A 20895-nucleotide genomic window follows, 5' to 3' on the forward strand; every position below is an offset into this window, starting at 1 on the left:
CAGAGGTTTTCGCCATGCACTTCTCATTTACAAGGGAAGAAGATGCGGGAAAGGAGTGTTTACAGTGCTGTCAGGCCTCGGAACATCGGGTCCCCTGCATCACATTCACTCTGGAAGACATGCTAATAAAAAGCACTTTCCACGATCAACCCTTGTACTTCACGGGATACATCGGTTCCTCCAGGGTGGATCGAATCCAAGTTGACCCTGGATCCACGCTGAGCATCATCCCCTTGAAACTTATGCAATACCTGGGGGTCCCCCAGAAGCGTATCTTCATGACAACCACGACCATCTTCGGGTTTAACGCCACCGGAACGAGGCCACTTGGCAAGATCTGCCAAAAGTGCCTTATAGGCGACATGAAGATGGATGTCACCTGCTACGTCATCAACTCTGAGCCTTCTTATAACATGCTACTAGGACGACCCTGGATCCACAATAATCGCATTGTCCCATCCACGTTACACTAATGCCTAAAATACATGGATGACTACGATCGGGTGAAGACAGTAGTTGCCGACAAACAACCCTTCAAGGGAGTTGAGAACTACTTCAAGGATTTCCTGCTTTACCAAGATTTCGACGAGCCACCAATCGAGGAACTCGAGAGCGGTAATGAAGCAGATAGCGAACCCGAATACGGCGATAGCCTTATCCTGAAAGATTTCAAATCGATTGTAATCGGCTATGAAAGCCACAATATAACCGATGCTGTCTAGGAAGATGAGCTTATCTTGAATGAGAAGTTCAACTTTGCTTACTTGTCATCTTGCCCGTCATCCAAGGATGACCTGCCTAACGACCCAATGTCGAGGCTCCACAGTGACCCTTCTCTACACTTTCCCGTACACTCATCGTATGTTGCGAAGAGACAAACGATTGAGTCTTTGCAAGCTATATTCGTCGTACCCGCCCAAGATAGTTATCAAAAGGATATTATCTTTAGGAGAATTGATCACCCCTTGTGCACGTTATGGGACGAGTCCAAAGAGGAGGAGTCTGCGCTCCAGTTTTCGTAATATAGTCAAGTAGCGAAACGCATGATGAAGGACATGGGTTACGACCTCACTCGCCAAGAAGGCCTGAACTATGGTAGAGGGCAGAAGACGGTCGTCCGACCTGCCTATGTATCTAAAGGCAAACCCTCGAACTACTTCACCAAGACTCAAAGAGGTTTAGGTTACACTTCTTCCTCATCGTAGTTGTTTTGCAATTTCAGAGAGTACTCCGATGATGCTCGATCATCGACATCCTCAGCATGGGACTCAGACGTCAGCGTGGGAGACTTGTTCAACAACCTCACAGTTAATATGGCTACGACTGATCCCACTGAAGTGGCAGAGGATGGGCAGGTCCTGCTTTATGATGAGACATGGGACCGCCACGTCAATGCTTAGTGGAGTAGTCGCTTTGAGCAGCGTGAACCGCCCACCGAGGACAAAATCCTCCAAGTAAACATGGGCGATGAGACCAACCCAAAGCCTATATTTGTCATTGGTAGTCTACCTCCCCAAGAGAAGGAAGACCTCATAGCCTTCGTACGGGAATATATTGATGTCTTTGTATGGAATTACGAGGACATGCCCGGCCTTGATCCGCAGATCGCCATACATCACCTTAATATCGACTCAGACGCCAAACCTGTCAAATAACAGCAGAAACGGTTTCGTCCACAAATCATGGAGGCAATCGAGGCCGAAGTGAAGAAGCTGATCGAATCCGGCTTCATCAGAGAAGAGTAGCACCCTGACTAGGTGGCCAACATTGTTCCAGTCCTGAAGAAGAATGGTAAGATTTGCATCTGCATTGACTTCAGAAACCTCAATGCCGCATGCCCATAGGATGAGTTTCCTCTTCCCATCACGGACATCATCATAGATAACACATGCGGATTTGAGAGGATGTCCTTTATGGATGGGTTTTCAGGGTATAATCAAATCAATATGCACCCTGATGACGAAAAACACACTTCATTCAGGACTCCAATGGGAGTGTACTGCTAAACGGTCATGCCTTTCGGACTCAAAAATGCTGGTGCAACGTATCAACGCACCATGAGCATAATTTTTTGAGACTATCTGCGAAAGACAGTCGAATGCTACGTGGATGACCTGATCGTAAAAAGTCGCAGCAAAGATGACCATCTCCAAGACCTGAGGGTGATGTTCGAACTCATGCGATCTCATCAACTCAAGATGAATCCTACGAAGTCATTCTTAAGGATTTCCAGGGGTAAATTCCTTGGATTCGTAGTCACAACAAAGAGAATCTGAATCGACCCGGATAAGGTACAAGCTATCCAAGAGCTTCAGCCGCCCCGAAATCTCAAGGAATTAAGGGGTCTCCAGGGATGATTGGCTTACATCCGGAGGTTCATTTTAAATCTTTTGGGCAAATGTCAACCCTTCTCCAAACTGATGAAGAAGGGTATCTCCTTCGTATGGGACGAGTCCTGCCAGCGGGCCTTTGAGGAGATCAAAGTTTACCTCTCAAACCCCCCCCCCCTCCTGGTAGCTCCGATCTTAGGAAAGCTATTCCTCGTCTACATACGAGCCATGGAGCACTCTCTGGGTGCTCTCTTGGCACAAAATGATGATGTCGGCCATGAACAGGGCATCTACTACCTGAGTAGAACTCTACAATATGCCGAGCGGCGGTACCCTATGGTTGAAAAGGAGTGTTTGACCTTGGTATTTGCTATCCAAAAGATGCGACATTACCTAATTGGCCAAACCATCCATGTCATTTCCCGGATGAACCACATCCGAGTCTTCATGATACATCCCGCGGCCTTAAACTGGCGCTTAGCCAGATGGGCACTCCTGCTGTCTCAGTACGACATTCACTTTATGCTGTAGAAATCAGTGAAAGGGCAGGCCATCTGCGATCTCATGGCCAGTCATCCACTGGGGGTGAAAACCGACCTGTTCAAAGATTTGCCGGATGAACCTCCCGAAGTCAACGTGACCTCCCCAGCGAAAGTTTGGCAGATGTTCTTCGATGGTGCGTCTCGAGTCGGCACGAGCAGATCTATTATTGTAGGAGTGGGGGTGGTCCTCACTTCCCCGCATAACTACATATTACCCGAAGCCTTCTCTTTAACAGAACCTTATACCAACAACGTGGCTGAGTATAATGCGCTACTCATTAGGCTCGAGCTGGCAAGAGAGTTAGAGATAAAGCATCTCAAAGCCTACGGCGACTCTCAGCTCATCGTTAGGCAGATGATGGGAGAATACGAGGTTAGGTATGATGATCTAATCCCGCTTCATAAAGCAGCTACCAAACTAGCTGAGTCAGTCGAAAACTTTCGCATTGAGCATGTGCTTCGTTCCAAGAACACGCACGCGGACGCCCTCGTATCCTTAGCGGCTAACTTGGCTCAACTGCTAGAGACGACTCAATGTATCACTATAGAGAGTCGACGACTCTTTCGACCAGAGGACGTTCTAGAAGCGAACGCTACTCACTAGGCTCCGGATCAACTTGACCCGAAAGACTGGCATCTCCCGATCATCGATTACGTCTTATACGGCATGTTACCTGAAGATGCTAAGGAGCGAGAGTCTGTCCGCCGACGTGCCTCAAGGTTCTACTACGACTCGACTACAAAGACGTTGTATCATAGGTCGTATGAGGGCTTGTTACTCCGATGTCTTTCAAAGACAGAAGCGCAAGAAGTACTACGTGAAGCCCATGATGGCACCTGCGGAGCTCACCAGCCCAGACCTAAGCTGTGGGATCGTCTGTGGAGGATAGGCTACTTTTGGCCAGGGATGGTTAGCAACACAGTTGCTTATGCCAAACGATGCCACGCATGCCAGATCCATGCTAATTACATGCACCTACCTCCTGAAGACCTGCATATGACAGCAGCGTCATGACCATTCGAAGCATGGGGAATGGATATAGTTGGGCCAATATCCCCGCCATCATCAAGGGGTTACCGGTTCATTCTGGCAATCACTGACTACTTCTCCAAATGGGCTGAAGCCGTCCCCTTAAGAGAAGTCAAAACCAATAAGGTGATCAAGTTCATCAAATATCACGTCATATATCGATACGGTGTACGTCAACATATCATTCATGACAATGGCATACAATTCGTTAGTCATGTGTTCACCCGGTTCTGTGATAAGTTCAGAATCCAGAACCTTTCCTCTACAGCCTATAACCCTTCGGCAAACAGTTTGGATAAGGCCTTCAACAAAACAATCGTTAAGATCCTAACCAAGCTGACTTCCAGTAGCAAGCATGATTGGAACGAGAACCTTAGCGAGAGCTTATGGGCGTATCGCACAACGGTTTGCATACCGACTGGCAACACGCCTTACTCATTGGTATATGGCTACGAGGCCGTGTTACTATTAAAGATTCAAATTCCATGCCTCTGTGTTGCCCTAGTGACAGGAATGATGACCGAGGATAATCATCAACGACGTCTCACGGAACTTAAAGCGTTGGATGAAAGGCGGCTTGAAACCCAACAACACATTGAGTTCTACCAAGCTCGAATAGCTAAGGCCTTTGACAAGAAAGTCAAGCATCGATCCTTCAAGAAGGGAGAATTGGTACTCGTCGTTCGACGATCGATGATTCTCACTTCCAAGAAGAAAGGCAAATTCAAGCCCAAATGGGAAGGACCATTTGTGATAGAGATGGTCTATTCGAACGGAGCTTATCGTCTCGTCAAACCAAATGGCGATAAGATCATAATGCCTATCAATGGCAAATTCTTGAAAAGTACTACCCTTAGTACTACCCTTTCGCTCCCACAAGTGTACGAGTCTAAACTGCCCCTTTTCCCCTCCAACTGGTACACGGGGCTAAACTGTTCCTACTTCATATACTTCGACATACTCACGAGTATGAGTCACTGCTTATGGGAAACCCATATAAGACTCTACAAATAGTGTTCTTAGGGGTAACCCAGATCCTCATTCGATCAAACCTTTCGACAGTTAGGACCAAAGTTGATTATCAAGTTAAATCCCCACCTCTGATAGTCGTTTCTCCATCAGTCCCATTCAACTAGACGATGGATCTATTGAAATGTCAGGTTAACTATTTACCTTATCAGTTTCCTTCAAGTTTTCCCTGTTAGTCCTCTCTAGTAGGACGACACGACGAACAATCCAGTCACGTTAACTATCACCTCTGGCAAAATCAACTTATCAATCCTCTCCAATAGGATGGTAAGCCCACAGAGTTGCTCACATCGCAACAAACAATCAAGTCATGTTAACTATCACCTCTGACAATATCAACCTACCAATCCCCTCCCATGGGATGATAGGCCCTCATAGTTGCTCCGATCGCAACAAGATTCTATCGGGTTAATGATTACCTATGGTAGAGCAGGCTCCGTCATTCCCACAAATGACACTGCCCGAGTAGTAACCTACAATGCAACGCATTGCTACTCTGGTCGGTCATCACACTCGTACGTACCTGAAGGACCCGACCTATTCTGAGCGTTCTAATATTTTTTTTAGAACAATCGATGGGTAGCATCCCACCATGCGACGGCTCCTACAACAATTAGTCGTCACACTCCTACGTCCTTGAATGACTCGATTACCCTAACATCATCGTCCTCGTGAGCGATGATGTTCATTAAGGGCGGCTTACCAGGCGACATGCTCCAATCGGCCTCCGAACAGCAACTCGCCAAATGGCGAGTCGTTGTTGGGACCTTGATTGGATCGCGTGCACAAGCAGCCGCTCTGCTTGGGTTAGATTGTTAACCCTTAACGTCTCAAACCTTCCTGAACTGCAACGCGAGAGTTAGGGTTAACCCAACCCTGCGTTTCGAACAGCCAAGGGTGGAGGAGGATCCTGGTAACTAAGTCTAAGATAAACTCCTCGAAGGCCCACCACACTACGGAAAACAGTGTAGCTAGCTCGACTCAGGCGACGAACAGTGTAGGCGAGTTAGACACAATGACTACCAAGGATCAACCAAAAAGTCCTAAGAACAGATCAACACAGAAAATAAGGAAAAGCTACAAATGCAAAACCAAAGATAATCAGAAGCATGAAAAGCCTTTTCAGGCATAGTTTAAGAACGACATGTTCAAAACAAAGATGTAGCAAGCATCAACAAAATTACAGCAGTCATAACAGAGGAAGAACGTCCTAAAGAAACTTCAGCAGGCTGAAGGTGGCAATCCTCGCCTTGACGTCTGCAAGCTCCGCCGCCTGCCTGGCTCATATCTTCTCCTCTTGCCTCTGCTGGAGCCTGGAGAGAGCGGCTTCACCATCCTCCGCTTCCTGACGCAAACCCTGGAGGGCTTGCAACACTTCGGTAGTGAGGTGATAGACTCTTGCACTCTCTGCTTGCCATTTCTTCAAGTCCTCTTCTCCCCGAGGGGAGTCGACTTCCAAGAAAGAGCAGGCATCGTGATAAGCATCCATCTTGGCCAGCAAGGCACGGTGTTGCTTGCGTAGGCATTTAAGCTGAGCCTCCTTCTCCAGAATGCGCCTTGCCAAAGCTTCACGCTCAAACAGCGCACTCATCGCCAAAGGCGTCGGATCGTCTTCAGGGTTAGCATGCACCAGCGCCTCCAGTCGGTACATTAACCCCTTCAAACGATGGAGCTCTCGCTCACATCGCTGGGCGAGTTAGGGGCCGCCCACACGCCAGATCTCCTCGAGGGTCTCGACCACGAGGGGGAGCATGTCGTAGTACTTCCCAATGCCTTGGCTAATGAGGGTAGCTATCCCGTGTAAGTCACCCTCCAACTTTCGGAGGATATCGAGCACCGGGGAAAGGCTCGGAGTGACTGACCCCTGGGTCGGGTTAACAGCATCGGCCGGTGCCGCGTCAGCACCAGCAGCGCCGAAGGAGGAAGCGACCTCCTTGCCATTGGAAGCGTTCGGCTTAATCTCAGGAGCCATTGTTCGGGACAACGAAGCCTCTGCAAGAATTCTCTTCATACGAAACTTCGTGAGCGCAAGAACTCTACCAAGAGAGTGGCAGACACACTATATAACTGGGATCCGATGGTTGAGATTTGCTGGCTCAGATGAATCGAGCGGATCAGATCTCCAGTGGCGTTTCGAGTTCAACGCCCATAAAAACCTTGGCTTCTGGGACTCCAAACCGACGGTTTGGATCAAGCACGGAAGGAAAAGCGTTCTGTCACTTTGCAATTAATGAGGGTTGACACACCCGCATCGCCCTAGCTGGCAAGCATTTGGGTTCGTAAGCGGACGCGTGGCACAGACTCGCCTATGTTTGAGTTTTGCCCGAAGCACAAACTTGCCTATGTTTGAGTTTCGCTTACAGCACAAACTCGCCTATGCTTGAGTTTTGCTTACAACACAAACTCGTCTGTGCTTGAGTTTCGCCTATGGTACCGACTCGCCTATGCTTGAGTTTCGCCTATAATATAAACTCGCATGCGTTTGAGTTTCTCTTATGGCACAAACTCGCCCGCGCTTGAGTTTCACCTGTAGCACAAACTTGCTTGCAGCACAAACTCGCCTGCGCTTGAGTTGCGCCTGTGACACAAACTCGCCTGCGGCATAAACTCGCCAGCAATTGAGTTTGCCTATCACACGAGTTAAGCATTGAATAGCGACACCAAAAAAAGAATAAAAAAGTGTGGGTTCAACGTATCAAGAAATCGAGAAAGCGTGAAATTCATTCATTAGCTGTTATAAGACAATACATTAGAACAAAGTTATGATTTTACAATCCAGCTAGTCATAACATTGCACTCAAGAAATAAAAGATTGAACAAGACATAATCTACTCTAGAAGTCTAAAAGACACGAGCTTAGCTCTGACCGCGGCTACCTTCTCCGCATGCATAGCACGAGCTTCATCCTCTGCCTCCTGCCGAACCCTTGCATCAAAAGAAGCATTAGCGGCGGCATCCTCCTGGCGCAGACGGTCTCGCTCTGAATGCACAAGCCAGTCAAAGTTGATTCCCCCTCGGCATACGATATCATACCCAAAAGAATCAAGGAAACGGTAGACTCCATATCAATTTGCAATAGGTGTTGCCGAAGATCCAAATGACTGATAAGGGATTCTTAGTCTTCTATGTTTCGCCTTTAGCACTCTTGCTGCCACATTCCGCGATGACGGGCTGAAACCAAGAATAGCATCACATCGGGCTCCAAATTCGCCTGCTGCAGATTCTCCAACTTTGTTAAAAGTAACTTCAAATCAAGGAGTCTCATTGAATAGCGTATGGTGAGCCTATAGTCGCCCAGATACTAGATGCGGGCCACGTGATCTGAGGGAGACTGCTTCAAGTCCGTGAAGGTACCACGACCCTGATCGACGAGCGAGATCACTCGCTCCATGGCTTTCTCTAATTCGTCAACCTGAACCTGCGAATTAGCGAAATCCGAAGATTTAGACTCCGAACTGCGATCAGGTACGGGAGCTGAGGAAGAGGCATCATTCTCTGTCTTCTTCGAGGCAGATGTCTTGGCTCGTGGTGCTATCCTGAACGAGAAGGGAACGATGAACATTGTGACCTCTTCGACAAGAAGGAAGAGCAATATATAACGTACGGCCCAAGTGCACGCTTGTCGTTCAATGGTCCAGATCGGGCGTGGGGAACGAAGAACTCCCACTACACCGCCTTTAATGCAAAGCGACGTAACAACATCGGCCCAGCTAGCAGGCACGTGAGACCACAACCGGACATGTGGCTAGCCCAAATCAGCATTCATCTCGCATGTGGCTTGATTCACTTGTGGCTAAAGTTCGCCTGTGACTACAGTTCGCCCAGAGCTTGAATTCGCCTATGGCCAGAATTCGCCCATAGCTTGAGCTTGCCTATGGCTCGAATTCGCCTATGGCTAAGAGTCCACCCATGACGACCTCGCAGATAAAAGCTGAAGGATAAGAGGCAACAGCAACATGAGGAATATAAAAACAAACACATTTGGGAAACTAAAAGAGCATAACATTCGTCCAGTTCTAAGACAGTACATTTGAACAAAGTTATGACTTTACAATCAAACAAGTTATAACGTTACATTGAAAGCGAAATGAGACAAAATGTCTTAACACTAGTTTAGCCCTAAGAGCCTAGTCCAGCAAACTGAAGAACGTGAGTTCATCTTTGACCGTGGCCACCCTTCTTGCGTGGTCTTCCCAGGCTTTGTCCTCAGCCTCCTTCTGAGTTAGGACCTCGAAGGTGGAAGCGGTAGCAGAATTTTCTTGACGCAGTGTCTCAAGATTTTGAGTTGCCTCTTCGACAGCCCTACCAGCATTCCAGCTCTCAAATTGGAGCCCCTTCAGTGTCGTCTCCGCTTGCTCCAACTCAGCCTTCAAACGGGCGATGGTGGAGGTAAGGACGTCCATCCGGGCCTATAGCAAACACTGTCAGTCCGTCAAAAGGCCAATGTAGGACTCCAAGTCAGCAATATTCCATGCCCACACCTCTTGTTCCCACATCCCCTGACGCTGGGCGTGAGACAAGAATGACTCCACGTCAGCCACCGAATCCACACGCAACAAGTGCTCCAAGCGCATCAGCAGCGATTCTAAGTAAAACAGCCTTGTCATACAACATGTAGCAAAAGTCAGGATTCGCCCAACCGCCTAAGGTCAGCCACGCGATCCAAGAGGGACTGCTGGAAATCAGAATACACCCCTAAATCAAGACTAACGAGGGGGATCACTTGCTTCGCAACATTCTCCAGTTCTTCAACACGAGCCGGTACAGGAAGAAGTTCTGAAGAAATGGGCTCTTGGCCACTAGCAAGCATCGCGATAGGCAGAACCTCGAGACAAAGTCCTGCTTCAGGCAGTGGAACAAAGTGCGAAGCGGACGCAACCGCAGGCTCCCCGGATTCATCGTCCGAGACAAGGATAGGCTCAGGCGAAGAACTCTCGACGGCCGGCGCACCCTCTCGACCTGGACGACATAGCAAAGGGATTAATATCATGAAACAACTCATGAAGATCGAATGCAATGATACCTTCGGTGGCAGTGGCATCTGTAGTAGTAGAGGAGGAATCCTCCCGTTTCTTCTTCAAGATGGTCACTTTCACTCACGGAGCCATCTCGAATGCAGTGAGAGAAAGCTTGGGTTTCCCCTACAGAAAACAATGAGTGTAATTAACTCCTTCTAACGAAGGAGATGAGCATTATATACCCAATGCTCATATTATCACCTACCGTTCGATTGGACAGTTCGAACCGAACAGTCAAAAGTAAGGCCGAACGATCCAGAATCCCGCGTGAGAGGTCGAGATCAGGCGGTTTTAAACATGATCTCTAACCAACGGCTTAGATCGGGCATGGAAAATGGAGAGCCCACCACTACGCCGCCTTTAATGCGGAGCGACGTGCTCACATCGTCTTAATTGGTGAGCGCATTAATACACGAACAGACGCGTGGCCCGCTAAAAGTGAAGCCTGCCTACGAGTCGAATTCGTCATTCGTACTCACACGGCTCGGATCCGCCTGATAGCGCAGGCTCATGTATCACTTTGGCCTACCTGGTCTAAGTCTGGCTACAGCTAGAGTCTTCATCGCTCTCAAGTTCGCCTAAAAGTTGGACCCAATTGGGATTCAACCACGGCTTGAACTGGTCTTAATTCCACGATGAATATCCTCCTCAGAGCGTGAAACAAAGTCTTGGACAGTGTGTCTTGCTCCTTGAGGGCTCGGCCTTTCTCCTTAATGGTGTCAACGACCAGCTGCCGTCAAGACCCAAGTTCCTCCAAGTCCCCTATCAGCTGTTCGTGAGTCTTCTCCTGGGTGACCAATAAGGCATGCGCGTTAGCAATGGTTTGTTTGGTCTTCACTATCTCCAAAGACAGGTGAGAGATACGGGAGTCGGCCTTTTGGTGCTCTTGGCTTACTCGCTCGTCCTTGATCGTAACGCGCGCCAGCTCTTTCGTCAGCCTCGCCTCCAATGATATTGTCTCCTCCAGTCTACGATCGCGCTCCTCCAATGCTGTTTGGACCTCGCTGGATGCAAGATGAAGGATTTCAGAGTCCATGATGCGAAGAGCGAGCAGCTGTCGAATAGCCTGTTCTGCCTCCTCCAAACGCTTGAAATACGGATTGACAGCAGAGACACCAAGCATCTTGATCAAGAAACCCATGTGATAGTCAAGAGCCTCCTTGAACACCTCGAAAGGACAACTTTCTTCCAATGCGAGCTTGACGCTGTCAGCAAGGGTATCTTTGAGGTTAGCAAGGGCTCGACTGTCGCCATTAGGATCTCGGCCACAGATCTGACCTCAACCTCGGCGGTCACCAAGGATGAGGAAGCGACCACCAGCTGAGTAGATGTTTCCTCTCGAGTCAGAGACTCCTAGACTGATGCTTCGCCCCTAACCAACGCTTCTTCAGGAACGGGGACTTCTTCTTGTTGGTCTGACATTGCTCCATGAGCCGACCCCTCCTCCTCACTCGACATCACCTCATGGATCGAGGCATCGTCTTCTTCCTCTGATTCATCCCTCTCTCTAGTCGACTGGCCCGCCCAAGAGGGGGGATCCTCTTTACCAGCGGCCTCAAAGGGTAGACCAGCTGCAAATATAGGAAGAAGGTTAGTAATAACTCCTGAGGAGAGCCCCATTGGTAGTTCAGCATGGGTAGATCAACAATGTTCGATTCTACTCTTACTTGAGTCGCCGAGCTCCGCTTCATCTCCAGTCCCCTCCTCTTCATCGGAAGGAATGGAGATCACTCTCTCAACCGTACTTGCATTAAGTCAACACAAATGTCAGGTAGTACAGATTCGACCTTACACCCGAGGTTACAGTATTAAAGGTCACCTTCTGGTACGATCATTGAAGTCGTCGAGGCTCCCGCCTGTTGCCCTACATCAGATGACGGGGGAACATCCTCCGAAGTTATCGAGACCATCCCTGATGCGACAAGTGTAGTGGCCCCAGTCACAGAGGCAGTCACTCCAGAAATTATCACAGGAGTAGCATCATCCTAGCCTTCCGCCGCTCTGGTAGCCTTAATCGCCTCCTCGTGACGGACCTTCTTGGCCACCTCCGCCCTTGAGCCGCCGGCCGTGGCCTCCCGTTGTCGTTTAGAGAGGAGCGAACTACCCAGAGATAGAACAGACATCCCTATCCTTCCAGCTATCGTTCCTCAGACCTGTTCTGAGCATTTACCCACTTGGGCCAGCTCATCAGATTCTCTCTGCCCACCAGTAGGGTCCAGTGAAAGGCAAGGAGGCGGAGCTTGAGCCTCAAATGACCCGAATTCACCTAAACTCATGTAAAGATCCTCGGTGTCTTCGGTAGGGACTTTCGAAAACCACTCTCTAATGTTCTGGCAACCCTTCTGCCTGGAGGGGCAAGGAGTTGTCCTTGGGTGACGCCCATGTTCTGCTAGGCAAGAACTCTGGGACCGAAAGCCCTCAGGATTAGCACTGGCGCCCCGATACCACCGCCAATATAGGAGCGTATGGTGAAGGTCGCGAACCTTTGCAGGTAGTTCGAAATGCGCGTTGGTGCCGCCGGCATGGGTCTAGAACCACCCCCGCGTGCCATCTACTAACCCTCCCTCATAATACAAGTAAGGGTTAATGTTCCCTACGTACAGCTGGTCATACCTAAACTGACGGGCAAACCTGCAAGGAACGTAAGGCTCAAGGTAGCACACGGAGCCTCTTCATATGATGTGATACCCCGGTCGGATATTCACCAACCATCGAAAGGCGCCACAGGAGAGGACGGTGTGGTGGTGCACCATCGATACGTCTCGAAGAGATTCGCCATACCCTCTGTCATTGAAGTAGGGGAAGAAACGATGAAAATTGTAGTGACCGAAGTGGAATAGTGTCTTCCTCATGTTAGGGATATCTCTACACTTCCAGGACCATTTCTCCAGACGTTGGACGAACGGGATGAACCCTCCCTCCAGGAGATCCGCTGGGGCGCTCATCAAGCACTTGCAGTGGTAAAAAAAGTACGCCATTAAATAGGTTTACGACAGCCCTACTCTGGGATTAGGAGTCTTAGCGACTTCACCTTCCCCCTCGTCGGCGCACGAAACTCGACAAAATTAGGCCGTCAACGTTCAAAGTCCCTGATGGATGCATGCCACCATCATCGACACCAGTGCATAGGATCTCCCGTAGGTCAAGCGAACCGTAGGATAGATGACCTCCATCGAAAGCGCCTCGAAGGAATGAGTGGGAACCACGCACCTCTTCAACCACAACATGAGGTACCCCGCGAATAGAGCCTTTCCGGATATAGGGGACCTGGCCTGATGATGGAACGAGTGGAAAGTCGTTCTAAATTTGAACCTACCCTTGTCATGCTCAAGGGTTTCGGCAGCTCCCCTTTTGGCTATCCGCCTCTCCATTTCGGCCTGGTCACACTCGCCCAGCGGCAGAGTAGGATTTCCCTTGACATCATTTTCTGAGAACAGGTAGTCAGCCCAGTTCTTATGGCTGATCCCCGGAACCCTCTTCTTCTTGCCTTTATGGTCCACTGCCCCTAGGATGTTGAGGCATATGTGGTAGTGGCCGAGCAGCTCCCACAGAGTCTCTACCATTGGAGGGAATTGGGTAGAAAGGTGATCAATCTCGTCTTGAGCCGGTACGTACTCTTCATAAGGAAAACTCCCCAAAAGTAACCCCGACACGTTGTACATCTCATGGAGAGTTATGCCAAGCTCACTGTTGGGAGTGGAGAACGTACCGCTATCCAGACAATAAAGTTCTAGAATATTGTGGAACTGAGGAGCGTTGATCTTCAGACCATGTTTAGTGGCTCGGATAGCCACATACAGCTCTGAACCCGTAAGGTCGGAATTCTCATCCAAGATGTACTCGGTGATCTTAGACCACTAGGTGCTGCTACCAGGCGCAGAGTAAATCCACCCTGGAGCCCAAAAATCCTTCAGAGGAAACTATCCCCCGGCCCGAAAGAAATGGTGACGGAAGGTATCTGCCACCGCAGTCGTCTCCCCGATAGGCAACTCATTGTACAGCAGGCCGGGATGCAGAGTGGTCACACGCTTGCAGGAACTGTCAACCCCGTACCCAGCCGTCGAGCCCGTGAAGACACCGCAGGTCACCCCATCTTGGGTCGGAGTCTAGTTCATCGTTCTCGGAACTGCAAGCGACCGTAACTCGACATTTGAAAACCCCCTCGGCATACTATAAAGGTAGTAGTGAACTCCACTCACAACACGGAACCACCTGCTCTCCCCAAGCAATAGAGCTGAAGGGTCAACAGTGGCATCACCAAACAAGAACTGAGGCTTTTTCAGCTCTGCCCTAGCCTCGTCTGTCAACACTGCGTCCGTAGTCAACTAGCGCAACGTCAAGTGGTGCCCATCAGTTACTCTCTTGATCAATTCATTCGGCTTGTCGGCAACGAACGCGGGCACAGGATCAAGGAAAGGGAATCGGGGAGGTGCCGTATAGCCCGTACCTCCAGCAAGACCAATGGCTATGCCCTTTGGGAGGGCTCTTCAGAAAAAATGGCTGCAAGGCAAAGCCGAAGAGTTAGAACAGAATCCACTCTCGTGGTTAGAAACTCTCTCAAGTCCCCCAAATAGGCGAATCTCGCTCGGTGAAACCAATTTCGCCTGGCAAGTGTTGAATTCGCCAGACAAGGGGCAAATCTGCTTGACAAAAGCAGAACTCGCCTGTCAAGTCCGAATCCGCCTTCACCCGATAAAAGCTGATTTCGCCTGTCAAAGTAGAAGTCGCCCTCACCCAATGAAAGCAGAATCCGTCTGAAAAAGGCCAGTTTTACCCAAATTGGGAAAATTACCAAAAATGACAAAATCCACTAAAGAAGAAGAGCAGTGCTCATCTTCCCGACCCAGCATCGGTTGTCAATGCAGAGTCATTAGACTTACCTAAGTGTTTCCTAGGAGCGCTAGCGACCATACCGACGGCGACGCCACCAGGATAGCGACCGGGACCCTTTCCCTTCGCAACGCATTTCTTAGCTTTTGACGCCATGTCAAAAAGTCGGAAACGAAGAAAGAGTTCTTTCTCTCTAAAAATATCGAGCAAGCAGAAATTCCTGAGCACAGTAGTCCTCAAAGGAAGAAGACGAAGTCTATTTAAAGGCGATACGCTTGCGGTTGAGAGGCGTGGCCACGATCAAAATCAACGGCCCAGATCGCTCTCAAGAAACAATACGTTGGCAGTTGAGAGACGTGGCCACGATCAAAATCGACGGCCCAGATCGCTGTCAACAGTTCGGTTTTCGACGGTTATAGAGAAACCGTCGAAACAGGGAACGGGTCGGGCAAGTCGAAACCCAGAACCCAAACTGAAATTCACGGCTGAATCTAACGGCCGGATTCGGAAACTACGGCCACGATTCGTCATCAAGCGAAGCACACAGAAGCGACGTTGCTTTGTCAAATCGTATTTAATGCGACCTGATGAGCCCACACGGCCTTAGCTAGAAGGCACAAAGCTTCGCCGGCAAACACGTGGCTCGCCTCTTGCTAATTCGAACTCTGCCTGTGAGGATGGATTTCGCCTGCAAACACATGGTTCGACCTCCACCATTTCAAATTTTGCTTGCGAAAACAAAACTCGCCTGCGAACGTTTAGCTCGCTTCGACAGTGAGAATGAGTCTCGCCTGAGCCGCTCGTTTGTTTGGCCTAGTTCGCCTGTGAAAACAAATCTTGAGTGGTCCAGCTCATCTGATGTGTCAAGCTGTCAATGGAATGGTCTCACCTACACAGTCAGACCTACCAAATGATACAACTCATTGACACACCCTTCGGGCGTACCCGCAGGTAACGATCATTTTAGTCGTTACGATACAACCAAACTACGACCTGACGGTTATAATTAACTCAAACATACACCTCAAACGGCTAAAGGTTAGAGCAGAAGTCTTAGCATTAAGCCTAAAAGAAGCCACTCGACAACTCATCATACTGAGGGGAATAGTATGGCTAGCCCGATTCAAATGGTAATTGATAAAGGCAAGTCAAACTCGTTGATAGCTGAGGATTTGCTAAAAATCCTAAGAGAAACAAAAGAAAAAGAGCATATGCGCATAACATTAAATAGCCAAAAGCATAATAATTCATCAGTTAGAGTTGTGACAAGTCGTTCAAACAAGATGGCGACAAATCTTTCAAACAGGAAAAAATGAACAAAAAGAAAAACTAAACAAGTCAGGGTTCTAGCTAGCCTAAAGGCGAATCAAAGAAAATAAAATGAACAAAAAGAAAAACTAAACCCGAGAGGGTTCTAGCCTTAAGGCGAATAGTGCAAGAAAATAAAATCTAAACTATAAAATAAATTGTAAAAACTAAGCTACAAAATAAATTACAAGAATTAAATGCGAGAAAATAAAGACATGAAATAAATCTATACTACAAGCATGAAAAATAAATCTAAACTACTAAGCAATAAGAAAAGAAATAAAAGAGAAAATAAGAAAAACAAACCTTCAAATTGATCTTCATCTCCATCTTCATCATCCAACAAAGAGAAGAAAAGAAAATTTTAAAGTGGTGAAAAAATTCTTTTATTAATTGTAACAAAAAATTATAAGTTTGGAAGGTCTTCTCAATTAAGAGTAACCCTCCTCTCCAAATAAAGATACAAAATTTTTTATACCCTCAACCCCTCACTCTCTACTCTTATTTATAGTAAACATCAATGAATATGAGCCATTGGATTGAAATCTTATCCAAAACCATAAAAAATCAGCCCTTAATTTGTAACAGAACTATCAGTATTGATGCCCGCATTGATGCTAGCATCGATATCCTATCAAATTTCTGCCTTCACGGATGGCTTTGTCTCGTTGAGATAGACGATTTTCATATATTATATGTTAAATTCCACCTTCCGGATTAAGAGATATCATCGTTTCTTTACGGCCAACTATCTTGAATACATTTTTTTCATATTTAATTTTTTTTATTTTCTTCACCTTCTACAGGCTACTCGGCTTGATTCTGGGCTTAGACTTTTTGGCTCTTGCTTGTGTTCTTCATTTAATTCATGGGTTTTTATTGAGAGAAGAGATATTAGGCTTTATTCTTCATTAACCAGTAATTAAAGATAAAAACAATTATTAGTGGTATATTTATTCATTAAAAATAGATAATGAGGATATAAATTAGTAATAATGTGATTATCACTATTTTTTAAGCCACTTCAAAGTTGGTTTTTACTATTCAAATCAGGCTGATACAGTGTTATCAGTCGACTGATGACTGTATTCAGTCGATTGATGAAAACGCCTGAAATAACAAAAAGTTTCTGTTTATTTTGGTCAACTGACCAATCGACTGATGAGCTGGAAAATACCTCTAACAGTCAGCTCATTAGTTGACTGATGAAAGCCGTCAGTCGACTGATATTGTAACGGCTAGTTTTTTTTAGCCTTTTACAGATTTGGGTTTTTGATCTTTTTGCCTGATTTTCTCTTGGTTTTGGGGTTCCTATAAATACCCCCACATATCCTCAGTTCTATTTACTGAAGAGAAAGGTTTTACAAGGGTTTTAATAGTTTGTTTAGTTTGTGAAGCAATTTTCACAAGAGTAAAGTGGAGATCATCCTTTGGTGTTTGAGCAATCACTCTTCTCCCTCTCTCTTGTTATCTATAGAGAAGTTTCCTTAAACTCAATTCTAGCTATTTTATTGTTTTGATTCAATTTCCATAAGCTAGATTTCATATTGAGTTTAATTATTTTTATTGAATCTCTTTGTTCACACACAACCATTGAGCTTATTGTATTTACATTCATAGTATTATTTTTGGGTTGTGGCTTTGTGACTTAGAGTGTGAGCTTACATAGAGTTCTCATCCTTTATAGAGAACAATTTTTTTGTATTCGTGCGTTAATTATGAGGTTCACTTTGTATTGCACTAGTACACCAAGAGGAGTGTGTGGTGAGAGACAGGGTCGTCCCAAGAGGAGTGTGGTAGGTGGTAATGCCTAAAGAGAGGTTGTAATTCCTAACACTTGAGGGAGACACGGGCTAAAGACCAACACTTGAGGTGGTAGTTAGTGTAGTTACATTGTGAGTGATTGTGAATGTTGATCGGTGAGCGTTGAAAACCGATATTATGAGGTGTAAATGTTTTTTGGGTAAGCGTAGAAAACCAGGAGTGATAGTAGAGATCTCCTCGAGGTGAGGAGCCGAGACGTAGTTCGTGGGGACCGAACTCCGTGAATATATCGTTTGTTTGTGATTACATTGGCGCATTTATTTTTATGTTCATATCTTATATCGCCTTTGTATATTGCTTGTTATTTATATTACCCACTATCTAGTTTAGATTATTTACCCTTATGTTACTTGTATATCCTTGCGCATATATTTATAATATATCATTCTTGTTAGGATATATTTTTTAATTAGTTTTAATTAGCATAAAATCGGATTAGATTAGCATAAACTCTATTCACCCCACTAGAGTTCTTTCCTAGTAGCATTAGAGTGCTTTCATTAGATCTACGAAATAAAGAAGATTTTGTGACTTTTATTCTTGAGCTTACATACGGTGAGAAAGAAAGTGTTGATAAGTTAAAATTCATCAAAGATGTCGCATCTGCATTATTCAATGACTACAAATTAAATATGGAACTGAAATAAATGCAAGTGAGCAATCAATTGGTGCTTCATCTAATAATATTGATAGTGATGATGTTAATTAAATAACCGAAGTAAGAAGTCGGTTCAAAAGATTGAAAGCCGCAAAAGGAAGTGTTGAAGAAAAATCAAATTTGGAAAAATTTCTAAGCGAGGATGTTGAAGCCGATTAAAGTAACTTTGATATTTTAGCTTATTGAAAAGTTAATAGTGCAAGGTTCCTAATTCTCTCTCGGATGGTTCGTAATGTATTGGCTATTCCATTATCTACAGTTGCTTTTGAGTCTGCATTTAGTATAGGTGGCCGAGTACTTGATCTATTTAGGAGCTCATTGACTCCGAGAATGGTACGAAGCCCAGTATGCACTTCTGATTGGCTTCGAAACTTGTTGGCTACGCCGGGTTCAAGCAAAATTTGCTTTGAAGAATCTTTGGATGCTCTTGAGAAGTTAGATATAGGTATTTACCACTTATGTTTTTGTATGTTAAATGATTTGATTGTTTATTAACTTTTTATTTGTTTATCTTTCAGATTTGGGCAAGCTTTCAATTGAACCGACAATCACGGATTTGTAAGAGCTTTCATGGAAGAACACATGTAATAATTGTTTCTATTTGGATAAGCCGATGTTTTGTTTTTAGACTGGAAAGGATATGTTGCCTTGAATATCAACACAAGCACTCATTAATTTGCTTTTTTTGTATATTACAGGGCGGCGATGAGGAATAGGATGGCGACTGCGGCGATGAGGAATAGGATGGCGATTGCTTATTAATTCAATGAATGTCAAGTTATTCTAATTAATGCTGTTTCTAGTAGTCCAGTAACATTTCATAAGAAAACGACTGCTTATTAATTCAATGAGACCTAGTACGGATGATGCTATGTGTTGATTGAAACTTGATATGTTTATTATCATCTAAAATGATTTAGTATGCGCTTAGACTTGTGAATTGTATCTAGCTTGTCCAAGCTGTGCCTCTGTGGTGTGAATTTATTCAGACATTGATTAAGTGACTTCAATCCATGAGATCCCTTTGGCCTTTGTTGTGCTCTGCATATGTTTCCATGAGATCCCTCTGGCCTCTGCTGTGCTCTGCATATGTTTGCACCTCTAAATTTATTTACCTTCCATGATCTTTTATAATGCTGAATTTGCACCTCTAAATTGATGAAGTTAGAACCAAACAAACCGAACCGTACCGAACCGACTTGCAACAGTTTGGTTCGGTTTGAATTGTATGTGGTTCGGTTCGGTTGTTCAAATTTTGGTAAAAACTGAACCGAACCGACCGATGCTCACCCCCAGTTTCATCATATTATATTTTTATTTTAGCTAAATAAATACTTCTCATCCACCACTTTAACAAAAAAAATTTAGATTTACCAATGTACAAAATAATCACCGACTTATGTTCAGATACATTTAAACTTTTATTTATTATTATTATTATTATTATTATTATTATTATTATTATTATTTTGCCTATATGATTTCTTCCTGAAGGATTACAAACTTGTCCAACTAGCATTCCTGTTTGGTTATTTCCTAAAAAACCAAAAAATAGAAATGCAAACCAAGAAAACTCAAAAAGTACAATTTCACACATTTTCATCCCTAAAACTCACCCACAACATCTAATAAAATATTATTTTTATCCAACAACTCATCTATCACATCTAATAAAATATTATTTTCATCCAACAACTCATCCATCACATCCACCACATCTAATAAAATATTATTTTCATCCACAACATCACTCAACTCATCTCATCTCATATTTAAAAATTACTCACATCATCCAATAAGATTGTGACAACTCATCTCATCTCATTAATATTTCATTTTTTTGTTTTCCTCCCAAAAAGCTAGGAAAACAGTTTCCTTAAGTGTGGGTCACATCATCCAATAATATAATGACAACTCATCTCATCTTATATATTTTCTTATTTTTAAAAAATAACCAAGCAAAAGAAAACAACCTATTACAAGAAATGAGTTTCTTATAATTTTTTTTTCGCCAACCAAACAACATCAAAACAAGTTTTCTTAAAAAATCACTCACATCATCCTATAATAAGGTGACAACTCATCTTCATTTCTTTGATTTTCTTTTTTTTTTAGCAAACCAAACACTCCCAAAACAATTCTTTGATTTAATAGTTTTTCATTTCTTTGATTTTCAATTTTTTTTAGGCAAACAAACATGCCCTTAAGAGCCAAAGCCCAAACTTTGCTGGTTAATACTGTGGCAAGTTTGCAATTATCAGCTTCCACCTGGGCGACTTCATCGTCAGCCTCCGCCCGCCCTCGTGAGTGGCGGGGAGATCGCCGC

The 20895-nt window shown here is 45.4% G+C and overlaps 1 protein-coding gene across 1 annotated transcript in view; it reads left to right on the forward strand.

Moving 5' to 3' along the window:
* The first annotated feature begins 18899 nt into the window (after nt 1–18899).
* Nucleotides 18900–20895, forward strand: part of LOC109827462 (BES1/BZR1 homolog protein 3-like) — a 7086-nt gene continuing 5090 nt past the window's right edge. Inside the window, exons 1-3 of the mRNA XM_020394469.1 lie at nt 18900–19014; nt 19088–19127; nt 20757–20815. Coding sequence (XP_020250058.1) covers nt 18900–19014; nt 19088–19127; nt 20757–20815 — 214 coding nt within the window. The remainder of the gene's footprint in view (nt 19015–19087; nt 19128–20756; nt 20816–20895) is intronic.

This window comes from Asparagus officinalis, unplaced genomic scaffold (genome assembly GCF_001876935.1).
Source record: "Asparagus officinalis unplaced genomic scaffold, Aspof.V1 AsparagusV1_Un224, whole genome shotgun sequence".
Classification (NCBI taxonomy): Eukaryota; Viridiplantae; Streptophyta; class Magnoliopsida; order Asparagales; family Asparagaceae; genus Asparagus; species Asparagus officinalis.